Here is a 12,802-nt window from a genome sequence, read left to right on the forward strand (position 1 = left end):
ACGGGGCTGGCGGTGGCAGCAACACAAACTGGGTGGGCCCGTGGCAGGGGAAGAATTGTGCCAATCTGTTGGTTTTCCTTTTGAAAAAAAAAAAAAAAAAAAAGGGGGGGAGGCAGGGGGGGCAAGTCACACCGAGGCTGATGCCTGTTTTCATCCGTGCTTTCAGTCAGTGTCCGTCCCTCTCGAGTGCTAGCGGTGAACATTCAGTTAAAGGAGTCTTGCAAAATATTCTCGCTTTTTTTTTTTAATACACGGGGTTTGGGTTTGGTTTGTTTTTTTTTTCCTTTTCCCATTTTTTTTTTCCTTCAGTTTTCCCGTGGCCGACGCTCTTGCACTTCCCTTGTTAGCTGTTCTCGCTCCACTCTGGCACCATGCCCACGCCGTGCACGGAGTGGTACTGGTGGGGCGAGAGGGTTCGGGGCACGCCGTGGGAATACAGGAATTCCGCGGGCTGTAGGCTGCTGGGAGGGGACTGGATGCCAGTTTGAGGTCCACACTGCCGGACAATGGGCTGGTGAGAAACGGAGGTCTGGTGCTGGAACATGCTGTGGGTGTCTCCGATTTGGGGGGATGTGTGGTTGGCCACGCTGCCCAGCCGGGGCATGAGCGGCCCCGAGGTGAAGTGGGCAGAGAAATGCTGGTAGGGTAACCTGTCCATGGGCTGCATGGCAGACACTGTGCAACTGCTGTAGGATGGCACGCTGGGCCACGTGTTACAGCTGATGTCCTCCAGGCTGGGCACGGGGTCCGTGGGGGGAGCGGAGCTGGCGTACATACAGGCTTGGCGCTGGGCGGACTCAGTCCTGTACGAGGTGTTCAGTCCCTGCTGCTGGGGGTAACTGGACCTGTAGAAGGGGTCCTCGTCTGCAGGAGATGTTTCCATGTAGGGCTTCTTGTAGGGGTGCTCGGTGGTGGAACATTCCTCATCTGTTGGGACAGAAAAGTCCTGGTAGCGAACAATGCCATGCCCTCAGCTGAACCTCCCTCTCCACAATCCTCATTTTACCCAGCACACACTCTGCTCCAGACACTCCTCTCGGTGTAAATCCCCATCATTTCCCTGGAACTGATCTGAATCAATCCTGCTGAAACCGAGTCTTCCACTTGGCCCTGCCTGCTTGGACTGGGGAAGAGGTTAGCCAGGAGCTCTGGGAGGAAAATCAAGGAAGATTCTGGAGGGATCCTGAGGCTCAGCTTGCTTGGTGATGTCCCCTATACACCCCACGAGCTCCTCATCTCCTCCCTGCTGCCAGCACTGTGACCTGAGGAGTAACATCTCCCTGCAGACCTAACAGAGGTCCCCACTCCCACCCGAGAGGCTCAGAGCTGATGCTGTTAACTAAAAGCCTTTACAGTGACACATTTTCATGATTAAATAAAAGAGACACGAAAATGGAGATGACAATAAAAATCCCCCCTCCAGGAGAGCAGCAGCGATGGCACAGTTGAGACAATCAGTTTTACAGCCCCGGTTTTCAGCTGTGCCAAGGCAGCTGGGCACATAAATCCACACAGGGCCGTGTGCTGGAGCCAAGGGGAACAAAAAAGAAAAGTAAATTTCACAGCTAGAAACAACATGGCACATCTCGCAGAGCCCTTTGTTTCCTGCAGCATCCCGGGCCAAGAGAAGGAAGGAGATAAACAATTTAGGTGAAATCTCCAGGGCGAAGCAAAATGAATAAATGAATGTGCACTTATTTATTCATTCGCAGGGTCATCAAATGAAATCCAGCTCTGCTGGAATGGATGGCAAAGTTCCCAGGGACGAGCACTTCACCAAGAGATTTTAAGGACAGCGTGGCAAGGGAAGGGGAGCTTGTTCTGCCATGGATTAACTTTGCTGCTGCTTCAAAAACAAGATTTCTGGTGCAGGCAGAAAAACATCCCGCTTTGTCAAAGCCCTCCAGGCCGCACCCATTGAACAGGGGTAAAATTTGAAAGAATGCCACACAAAATTCTCCTTTTCAATTTTTTTTTCAACCCCAAAATACAAAGGGAAAAAAAAAACACAACAATTTCACAAAAAGGAGGACTAAGAGAATCTGCCCCACGGGATGCACAGGGAATGCTGCTGCCAGGCTGCTCCAGTGGGAGTGTTCCTGCCTCACCTTTGGGAGGTGCAGGTTTAGTGTCTTGTAAACACACCCATGCACACACCCTTATTGCTGTAAACAGCCATGTGTGTTCTCCTGGAAGCTGCATCCACTCTACACGTAAAATAACCCATTATTCCCACTCAGGTGTCTTCCAAGTCCGGCTGGAACAACTGCTGCTGTTCATCTCTGTCCAACAATCCCAGAAAACAGCAGGTACTGAGGTACACACTGTGGGGACATTCCTCTATGTGTCCTTTGACTTTGTGACAGCACTGCCCATACATTCAGTGGGAAACCACAGTCCCATTTCATTCCTTCCTGAAAAAAAGCAAAACCTGACTCTTTCACCCCAACAGTGCAGAGCTCCTGATAACCAAGTCACCTTCCTCCTCTGCCTTCCCTTTAAATCAGGGTGGAAAGTAGGATGGAATAAGTGAGCAGTGCAATCCCATCTTTAAAGCAGCTGAAACAATAAGCAGGGAGATGCAGAAATGTGTCACCCTCTCTAATCCTGGTCAGGTCCATTTGATGTGGGAGCAGTGGGGAGGGTGTAGTGCCCTGAAAGACAAAAGCTGGAAGCACAGGTCTGACCCCTCCCCTGATCCCTCACAGGAGGTACATCTGGAAGAGCAGCCCGAGCTCCAGCTTTTACGGGCAGCGTAAAAGTTTTGGATCCCTAACCCACCACTGAGTAATCAGAGCACTAGGGTGGAAAAACAATGTCTTGTAAAATGCAGCATTGTTCTGCTAATAAAGTTTTCAGCATCAAACCGCATCCCTCTGCTGGCGCTAGAAATCATTGGCTTGGGGTTTGACTGTTTATTTTATTTGTATTTTTTTTAAATATACAACACAAACCAGTCAAACTCTGTTTTTCCGTGGTGTAAAGCTGCCTGACTTACAACCTGAGGTTGCTGATTTTTCCATTTAGCCCAGACATTTCTCTGCCTGCCAGAGCACAGCCAGGCAGAGGCGCTTCCAGGATTCATCACAGGTGAAGAGAGGAAAACAAAACCAGCCAGAATTTCAGTGGACACCCTCTAGGTGCCCTCTATCAGCTCCCATGATTGCTCAGCTGGTCTCTCTAGAGCCAGGCTGGCTGCTGTTGTATGTGGAAAAGGCACCATTAGTCCACATTTTAAGATGTGTAAGGACCCTGTACCCATCTCCAGTTAGGACATAGTCACTAGCAAAGGATTACATCCTACTCTAACAGCTTTTGCCTGCCCTTTGGCCCTTCTTCCTGGTGATTTTCCCCATCTGTGTAACCTCAAAGTGTTAGAGAGAGAGGAGAACAGTCTGTCTGCATCATCAGGTGGGATCATGCAGGCCAGAGAGGTGCCAGCTGATGGAGTTACACTGTCCAGGCTCTCCAGTGTGACCTGGCATTGTCCCCTCACCCCTCACAGAAGAGACCAAAGCCAGCACAGAGCAGCAAAAGGGCATTTCATGGTGTGTGGAACAGACCTTGGCTGGAAAGGGGCCATCTTCAGGTAAGAGAATGGCAAAAGGAGAACAAGGCAAACAGATCTCTCACACAATGCTGAAGGCTGCAGTTTAAATTCATCCCCGCCAGTTCTGGAGCCTGGACAGCCCATCCCAAGGCCATAATCCTCTCCCTGAAGGTCCTCTCACCTCCTTAGCATCAGGACACAGGAGATACTGAACTGCCTGCTCTGGGTTTGATTCTCAGTGTTGGTTCCCTGATGGCAATTCATTGTCCTTTTCCAGTTGCCACTGAGCCCTTGGAGGTGTTGGGCATCCTGTGAGGTGCTGACCATCCTGGGAGATGCTGACCATCCTCCACTGGTATTCTTGGAAGCCAAGGGTGGCAATCAGCTCCTGTGACCAGCCCCTTGATACTGCACAAACCTCAAAAAGCAGAAGGTTCTGCCAAGCAGGGGAAGCTGCCAGAGCCAAGGAGAAGCTGCTCCGAAGTGGATCCAAGGAAAACGGAGCCTGCAGAATGGGCTGGAAACTGGCTCCCTCACAAGGAATTTGATGATCTATCTAATGAAGGAGCTCGAGCAAGAGCATAAGCAGTTCCAAGATTTCCAGTATTTACTACTTCCAGCTGGGTTGTAAATACCACACAAATGGCTCTTTAAATGGAATTTTCCCAATTCCAAGATTAGGGCCATCCAGAATGAAATGCAAACATGTAGAGTCTCTGGACTTCAGGGTGTGCTGGGCCCACCTCTTCCCTTGGTGTAAATCAGGAGAGCTCCTTTCTGATTCATGACAGTCAACTTTCCCAGGACAGAAGACAATGGAGAATGGGACATGACTGTTTTAATTTTCAAAGCTTATCCACGCTTCCAGGGCATTACAGGAGGTTCATCCCAACTTTGTGAGGGAGACACAATGGGTGATTATCACCCACACAGTCTGGATTCTAGCATGGATCTAGCACGAGCCTGAATAGCCAATACAAGGGTGCAAGGCTGACAAGGGGTGTCCAAGAAATAAAAAAAGAGGCAAATTCAATCAAAATGAACATCCCTAAAGGGCAAACAAGATGTACATCCTAGGACACGGAACCTAAGACATACCAGTTCCTCCAGCTCTCACACCATTTGTGGTATGGATGTGTTGTATTGCAGGGAACACAACACAAAGGGTTGTAGGGCAAGAACAATCCAACATCAAAAGCTGGAACCTCTTCCAGAGGTAGCAAGTTGCCAGCACTGCCTGCTGAGACACAGGAAGCACCTCTGATGGAGAGTGAGATCACAGAGTCACAGGATGGGTCAGGTTGGAAGGCACCACAGTGGGTTATCAGGTCCTACCTCCCTGCTCCAGCAGGGTCATCCCAGAGCACATGGCACAGGATTGCATCCAGACAGTTCTGGAATATCTCCAGTGAGGGAGAATGGCACAGGATTGCATCCAGACAGTTCTGGAATTTCTCTAGTATGGGACACTCCACGTCCTCTCTGGGCAATCTGTTCCAGTGCTTGGTCACTGCACAGTGAAGAAATTTCTTCCTCGTGTTCAGGTGGAACTGCCTGGGCATCAGTTCCTGCCTGCTCCTCTTGTGCCATTGCTGGTCCCCCCCCTCTCAAGCAGAGCCTGGTCCATCCCCTGACCCCTCCCTGCAGACACTGACAGACATGGATGAGGTCCCTCTCAACCATCTCCTCTCAAGACTGAACAGGCCAAGCTCCCTCAGCCTTTCCTCATAAGATGGATACAAAGCTGCTGGAGCTACAGTGCCACACACAACGTGGCTGCATGGCAAAAGCTGGATGCCCACCAGCCCCCTGAATATCCCCTCACCACTCAGGCAGGCTCTTTTTGCCCCAGCAGGCACCTTGCTCTGGGCTCCACTGCATTTATCCAAGCTACAAACACCTCCAGCTGCAACACAGCTCAAGCCTTGACCGACTCATTGCATCTCCAAACATCAGCTGGATGAGCAGCATGTCCTCCAAGAAGGCACCCCACACCTGGATTTTGTCCTACAGATTCTTTGAGTGAAAGAAAAGCTGGGTGGGGTGTGGGAGAAATCAGTTCAGTCAACAAAGAGGTCTGTCCACACTAACAGTGCCCTTGAGGAGGAGGAGGAGGAGGAAAGGCATTGCTGGACCTTCACCGGCCTCATTAGAGCAGGAAGGAGAGGAAAGATATATTCTTCCCTGTGGTGTCCTGTCCAGGTTAGGTGGCTGAAGGATACAGTCCTTGCTGGTTGGAGCCGGTGGATTCTGCCACATCCCTCTTCTCCCTCAGAATGCCAACACGACAACTTTTATAACCTCCCCAGGGAGAGGCTGTTCCAGTTGCCTCCTGTCCAGCATCACAAGCATCCCAGAAATCTGCCAAGTGGTTGAGATTGTGTAAGGCTGGGAGGGAGCAGAGGTTTAGAGGGATGACTATTTAATCCGCAGGGAGAGGATAACACAAGGGAAAACAAGCCCCAACACCCTAACTGGGATGTGGGGCTAAACGAAAGACACAAAGCAAACTGCCTGCTGGTAAGCCTTTTTGGGCTCCTCCAAGCACAACAATGAGAGAGGGAGAGGTGGAGAACAACTAGGAGAAAGACAAAGCCCTAACTGGTCTTTGTTGCAGCCTGAAAATCCACATCAAGAACTGAGGCCACTCCTTGGTAAGGTACAGGACTGGAGTTAATCCAGTGCCATAAGCAATCTCAGCGTGGAGCTGGGATACAACACAGGATGATTCTCCCCATTCCCTGTGCCTGGAGCAGCGACCCTGTTGCAGCACACCGGGGTCATTCCCAATGTTGTGACCCTGCACTCCCACCTGCATGCCAGTAATCGCCAGATTTGGAGCTCTGGGATGTGTCCTTCCTTCCTTCCTCACCCAGGAGAGCATCACCTCCCTGAACCAGAGGAGCCTTCAGAGATAACATCCCCTCACAGCCCTGCTGCTCTCCCCTAATGTAGCTCCATATCAGATCTCCACGGTGAATCCATCTTGACTTGACAGCTAAAAACAACACTGTCAACCACAGAGCACAGTCCTTGTCTGAGGTCACCAAGGAAGTAGAAGTTGAATAAGGTTCCTTTGAGTTGCTTGAACACAGACCTGTTCCTAACTGAGCCTAAACCGAGGCCTGACCCCAACTGAAAAGGATATGGAGAAACCTCATGAGATGTCCAAGATGGAAGGAACTCCAAGGAGAGACTCTCTTGGAAAACAGTGGTGGAATTTACTACAGAAGATGTAGACACCAGCTGGTCTCAAACCCAGCTGAACTGCCTTCTGCCCCTGAGGGCATTTATCCATAACCACTGCCCTGCAAAAAGGAAATAGTCTGCTTGAGATAAATCCTAAACTGACTGAGGAGAACTCAGTGTTTGGGGAATGGATAATCCAACAAAATCAATAAGATTTCCAGTCCAGAAAATGGACAGAGGGGCAATAGGAGCAAACACACTCTTGCTTTCAGATTTTCTTAGATGTTGAGGCTTGGTAGGAGTTATGCAGAATTGTAGGAAAACTATGAGGGAAAGCTCAGAAATGAGAGGCTGGAAAAGGAGAAAAAGAAGAAGATTATATGCAGGGTTATTTTCCCAGCTCCAACAAAGATCCTTGCTCGGTGCTAGAAGGAAGTGCCACGCTCAGTCAGAGTCCGAGATGAAACCTCGGATCATGTTCCGATTTATCCAAACAGAATTGCTCATCTCCAGTGACTTTTTTTTTCTTTTTTAATTAATTTCACTTCGCAAAGAGCTGCTTGGCAGCTTACGCTGACTCTCTGTTTCCCATTAACTTTGTGTTTCTTTTCTTTAAGCCCTGGTGGCTGTTTTCGATTTACTGGATGCACGGGGCAGGGGAGGGGGGAAAAAGGCGCAGGGAGGAAAGGAGAGACTCAGGCTGCCGAGACGAACAGCTCCACGGAAGAAGCCGGTGGTATCGGACAGGACACTGCTTCTCTTTGATTAAAGCGTTTGGCGGCTTTGATAAAAGGCCCTTAACTGCTTGTGCCACTCAAGTCATCGCGGAGATAATGAGGGGGCTGATGGGCCATCGGCCGCGCAGACAAGGGCTCCCTTTGCCAGTCTCCTGCACTTTCGCAAGGGCCAAAAGGGGCCGGGGAGCTTATTACGGGGCAGATAGTCGTCTCTTCTGTGACAATAAGAGGAAGTGAGATAATTGGGGGATTGAGGGAAACCACCCATGGAGACACCACTTAGCGGGAATCCCAAAACTGGAAGGAAACCTCTGTTGATTCCTTATCGCGTTACAATGCGGAGGCGAATGATGAATTGCCCTGCGGTGCGGGGACACGCAGCACTCGGAGATTGTCCAAAGGGTTTGTTGCCGTTCGGGGCAGCTTGTTTTGGTTAGGGTTTGCAAAGGGGAAGAGGGGCGGTGAAAGCTCAGCTCCCAGGGCGAAGGAGCGCTGGGGATGGATCACAGGCTGAGGGATGCCAAGGATGAGTGGGACTTTCCATCATGAACAGTGGGGTTTTGCAGCAGCCCAGTTGTGTTCCAGCACCTCACACCCATCAGTAAAGGGGTAAGACAGGTCACACACCCCATCTCTGACTTAGGGGACATTCTGCTTCTCTTTATTCCCTACCTTACATCTAGCTCAAGTCTAGCATCACCATTTCCAATCCCAGCTCCAACACACTCAGTGTGACCACAAGTGTCACCTGGTCAGCTGGAGGGAGCAGAAAATGGCACCCCTGTTTTACACTGTTTAGCTCAGACTCAGGAAAACCTCAGACTGTCTCAACTTCTACAGTTTTACATAGAAACCTGTACACAGCACGCGTGCCCCTACAACATTCAGGAGATTCACCAAGGACAGGAGGGAGATTTCCACTGCCCTCCTGCCTCCTCTGCCAGCACTTCCCAGCATCCACTACCTTGGACTGTGTGTCTGCACATCCCCGTGCCCCAGGGTTACGTTACTAAAAATAATGACATGTGTCTGACTGATAGGACCGTGCAGGGAAGCAGGAGGGGATCTGCTGTGGGGAGAGGCTACCAGGCTGGAGAAATTCTTGGTGCACTCAAATGCCACGGTACTTGCTGACTTCTGTGAGCTTTCCCAGTGCAACGTAGACTAAATCCTGAGAAAAGGGAATAGGGGTCAGCAGTAACCACGTCCTGTCACTCCTTGTTGCATTCAGCCCTGGAAATTCCCTATTTTCATCTGAGTACCTGGAGTAGAGCTGATCTGAGGCTTTTGCTACCTCAGCCCTGCAAGTGTTTGTGCATCTAAGCATTCCCACTGCTTTGGGAGAGGGAGGGAGAGACCACAAACCACTCGCTCCTGCCCAAAACAATTATCCCGTCGCTATCATGGGGCTCTTCACGCCAGGACGAGCTGAGCAGTCAGTGTAAAGCCCTCACAGTTTGATCCCTCCAGCTCTGTCAAAGCAGGTCAGTCGCACCAGAGGGGAAGGAACATGGATATCATGATTTTCAATCCCAGGCACCGTTCATTAGAACGAACATTTGAGTGGAATTGCTTTCTGCAGGCTGAAAACTCTCTCCCAGCTGTGAGACCCCGAGCTGAAAACTGTGCCAAACGCAAAGTGTCAAGGCATCTCCACTTGGAGATTAACCCTGTCTGAGGGGCTATGGAGACAGATAAGTCATCTTTATCTCTGGCACCAGCTATCTTTCCAAATGTGGATTCACCGTGGGTGAAAGGCACTGCCACCCCTCCAGGCAGCCCAGCCCAGCAGCAGAGATGGGATTTTAGGCTAATGAGGGTGAGAGGAGTCTGCCAGCCCACCTCCAGCACACAACCCTCATCCCTCACTCATCCCCAAGAGTCGCTGTAAAGCAGGCTGGGACAAGGATCAGGAAACGAGGCTGACAGTCACGTCAGGAGGGGGAAAGCACAGAGCAGGGAGCAGCCAAGGCCTGACCTTTTCTCTTGGTGCAGTGGTAGATCTGGCTGTGCTCCTGGGAGATCGGGTAGGGGTTGGCAGGCGGTAGCAGGTCCTGGGAGGTGCTGGACACCCCGTTCTCACACTGGTACTGGGAGCCCAGGTTGGAGGAGGCAGAAAGGACCCTGGTCTCGCCACTGAACGGGCTGTGATTCGAGGACACTTTTTGTCTCACTGTGCTCCTGGGGACAACCGGGTACTCTTTACTAAAAGCAAAGAAATGGAAAATAAAAACAAGTCAGGAAAAGCAATCAATTAATAAATAGATCAGTGGATTAATAAATGAAGGCAGCACATTAGTGTCACGGTGATTGTTTAGGCTTTCAGGGAAACAGAAACATCCCTCTCAGGAGACTGCAGCCCTGTCACACTTTATCCACACAGCACTCGTTATTCCCTTCCCTTTAGTACCTTTCCCTTTATATTTGTGCCTCTTCCACCACAACTGCTATTTTACATCCATGCTTGAAATAGATATATGCAGTTATAGCAAAAACACACAAGATTTATATTTGCATATTATAGGATTTATAAACTCCATACTGTTTATAATGTATATGTGGATGTGCACATGCATGTAAATAAAAACATCATTTCTTCCAAGTTGACCTGGAGATGGATTAAATATTTAGGTCTATTATTTTTCCCCCTTATGGCAGTTGTCCCCATTCCTTTCCCCCAGGGTCTCTCAGCTTCGTTGTCCTCGATGGGGGATCCCTGGCCCACAGAACAAGCTCCACTCCAGAGTCCTCAGAAAAGAGGAATAAATAAATCACCAAGATTTGATACACAGCAGAGCCACAGCCCCAGCAGAGCCAGGCTGGCAGGGTGAGCCCCAATGGCAAGTCTGGATTGTTCCCTTGCTCTGAGCTCTGGTTTGAAGCAGGGATGCTTTGTCAACACTGGCTGGAAATCCTCTCTTCTACAAGACCCTACAGTGTGTTTTGGTGACATTTCTCCAAGCACATAAACAATGTGGCTGGACAAGATTATTCCTGCTCTGCAGGGGGAAGAACTGAAGCTGAGTAGGGGGTTTCAGAACCTTCAGGAGAGGTACAAGCCTCCTTCCAGGCTGTCTCTACAACAGCTGGTTGTTCCCTGAACACAAAGACTTGCAAAAAAAGCATAAAGATCAGGTAGCACAGCAGCACCTCCCAAAGTGTCACCTGGCTCAGAGCAGCCACAAACCAGAGCCCACATTCCAGCACAAGGTTTCTCCTTTGAGGCTGTAACCATTGGACCAAGCTGGCTGCGAGGTACCCTGCCCACCTGCCCAAAATCATTATGCTGGAGCAAGGACATATCCTTAAATCCCATCACCAGGCTCACCTGGCCAGTTACATGAGAAGGAAGGGCCCTGAATCTCTGACTACACCCCTTAGAGAGGACCTATCGCTGTAGAGCTCAGAACTTATTTACAAAATTTAACAATAGCAATTATATAAACCTACTCACAGCGGGGAGCTTTCATCCAAACCACTGCTGTGGTGGCTGCCAGAAACATCAGCAACCGAGCTGTAATGGAGGGGAAACTCGCCCAGGAGCTCAAAACCAAAGAAATGTGTCTCTCATTGTGCCATGGAAGCTTTCCAAACCCCGGGCACTGGGGGCTTGCCAAGGAAAGCCTATTCCAAAGGTGGGGTATCATCCCCTGGAAGCCCAGCAGCTCCTCCCAGCAGGAGCGTGGCTTCCCACCCACTTGGCCTGGCTGGTCAGGCAGTTTTTTCCCAGAACTGAAGTCCAGGCTGCGAATGAGGAACAAAAGAGAGATGGACTGGGAGGAAGCAGAGACTTATCCCTTGGATACACAAGACAACAATGGATGCCAGGGTATGGGTGGGCTTCAGAGGACCTGTGGACACCCAGCACTTAAATCTCCACCCCAGGAGCTCTTGCTGGAGGGCAGCTTTGGTGGCTTCTCAGGAAGGTCAACAGCCATGGCCATCAAACCTCACAGGTGACCCTCAAACCTTCTGGGTTCCAGGGGATCTCCCAGGTTATGGCTTTGAGCTGCCTGTTCCTGTCACACTCCACCTTCACACAGTGATCCTCGTGGGAACAGCACCAACACGACACCCCAAAGCTGCATCCCCACCACGTTTCCCTTCTAAGGAGACAATCCACAGGGAGGTGACACATGGAGCATGGCCTTAATTCTACTCCCTAATGAGAAGGTGTGCATGGATTGGCTGGTTCCTTCTTCCTCAGCTCCAATGCTCCAACATCCAATTCCCAAAGAAATGACAGAGCCCCATTTTTTTTGCCCAGTGAGGCACCTGTGAGCTACAGTGGAGGACAAAAAGGGACATGCCATGGCATGATGCCACATCATGTTCTCTGTGGGTTTTTTGGAGGATGTAGAGATGACTGCTTTCACAGTCTCTCCCTGCTTCATGGGGGGAAGAATTGGATGTCTCTTTGCCACATGGGATTAGATCTGCATGGTAAACCATAAATTCTCACAGCAGCTCAGAGGGACCCCATCAGCATCAGACCCTCACTGTGCAAAGCACCACACGAACAGTAAGAGACCATCCCCATCCCAGATGCTTCTCACCTAAATCAACACTTTTTCAATGGAGAGCTGAGAGGGGAGAAAAAATAACAACCCAACTGCTTCTTTCTTGATGAAAATATATTTTCACAGAATCACTGAGGTCAGAAGAGACCTTCAAGATCATCAAGTCCAACCTGTGAGCCATCCCCACCTTGTCAATCAGCCCAGAGCACTGAGTGCCACGTTCAGTCATTCCTTAAACACCTCCAGGGATGGAGACTCGGCCACTTCCAGCCCCTTCCAATGCCTGACCACCCTTTCAGTGAAGAAATTCTTCCTCATGTCCAAGCTGAACGTCAACTGCTTTCTTTCCATAAAGAAGCTGCCTGGAAGAGGGATATCTTTATCCAAAGTGCCAGAGCACAGGTGGAATCAGGATCCCACTCTCTCTTTATGCACTGGGAACCAAATTCCTTTCGTTCCTTTTCCAGGGAACACAACAGCCTCCATGGCCATCAGTGGCGTTCTGTGGGACATGGCAGGAGCTGGGAGTCACTCTGGAGAGGCAACAGGTTGGAGACACCACATTTCCAAACAGCAGTTCCCAGGAGGTATCGCAATAACTTCCCTCCAGACTGAAATATTTCCATTTCAGTCAAAACATGCTGGGTGCTATTTTTGCCAAAAAATCAACTATTTGAGGAGGGAGACGAAGGAAAGTATTTTCTAACTAAATAGCTAAAATAGTCTTTCTTTCACTTTGTCCTTTTTTCTACCCACCAGGGCAGTTATCTCTGTATTTCTACATATTGTTCCTTATAACAGCTGAG

General features: G+C 50.0%; 1 protein-coding gene across 1 annotated transcript in view; it reads right to left on the reverse strand.

The window, feature by feature from the left end:
- Nucleotides 1-338: 338 nt before the first annotated feature.
- The window catches only part of TBX5 (T-box 5), a 40,151-nt gene continuing 27,687 nt past the window's right edge, over nucleotides 339-12,802 (reverse strand). The window contains exons 8-9 of the mRNA XM_027696778.1: nucleotides 9,455-9,681; nucleotides 339-927 (exon numbers count right to left, since the gene is read on the reverse strand). Coding sequence (XP_027552579.1) covers nucleotides 344-927; nucleotides 9,455-9,681 — 811 coding nt within the window. The 3' untranslated portion in view covers nucleotides 339-343. The remainder of the gene's footprint in view (nucleotides 928-9,454; nucleotides 9,682-12,802) is intronic.

This window comes from Neopelma chrysocephalum, unplaced genomic scaffold (assembly GCF_003984885.1).
Source record: "Neopelma chrysocephalum unplaced genomic scaffold, ASM398488v2 Primary Assembly neopelma1_116, whole genome shotgun sequence".
NCBI lineage: Eukaryota > Metazoa > Chordata > Aves > Passeriformes > Pipridae > Neopelma > Neopelma chrysocephalum.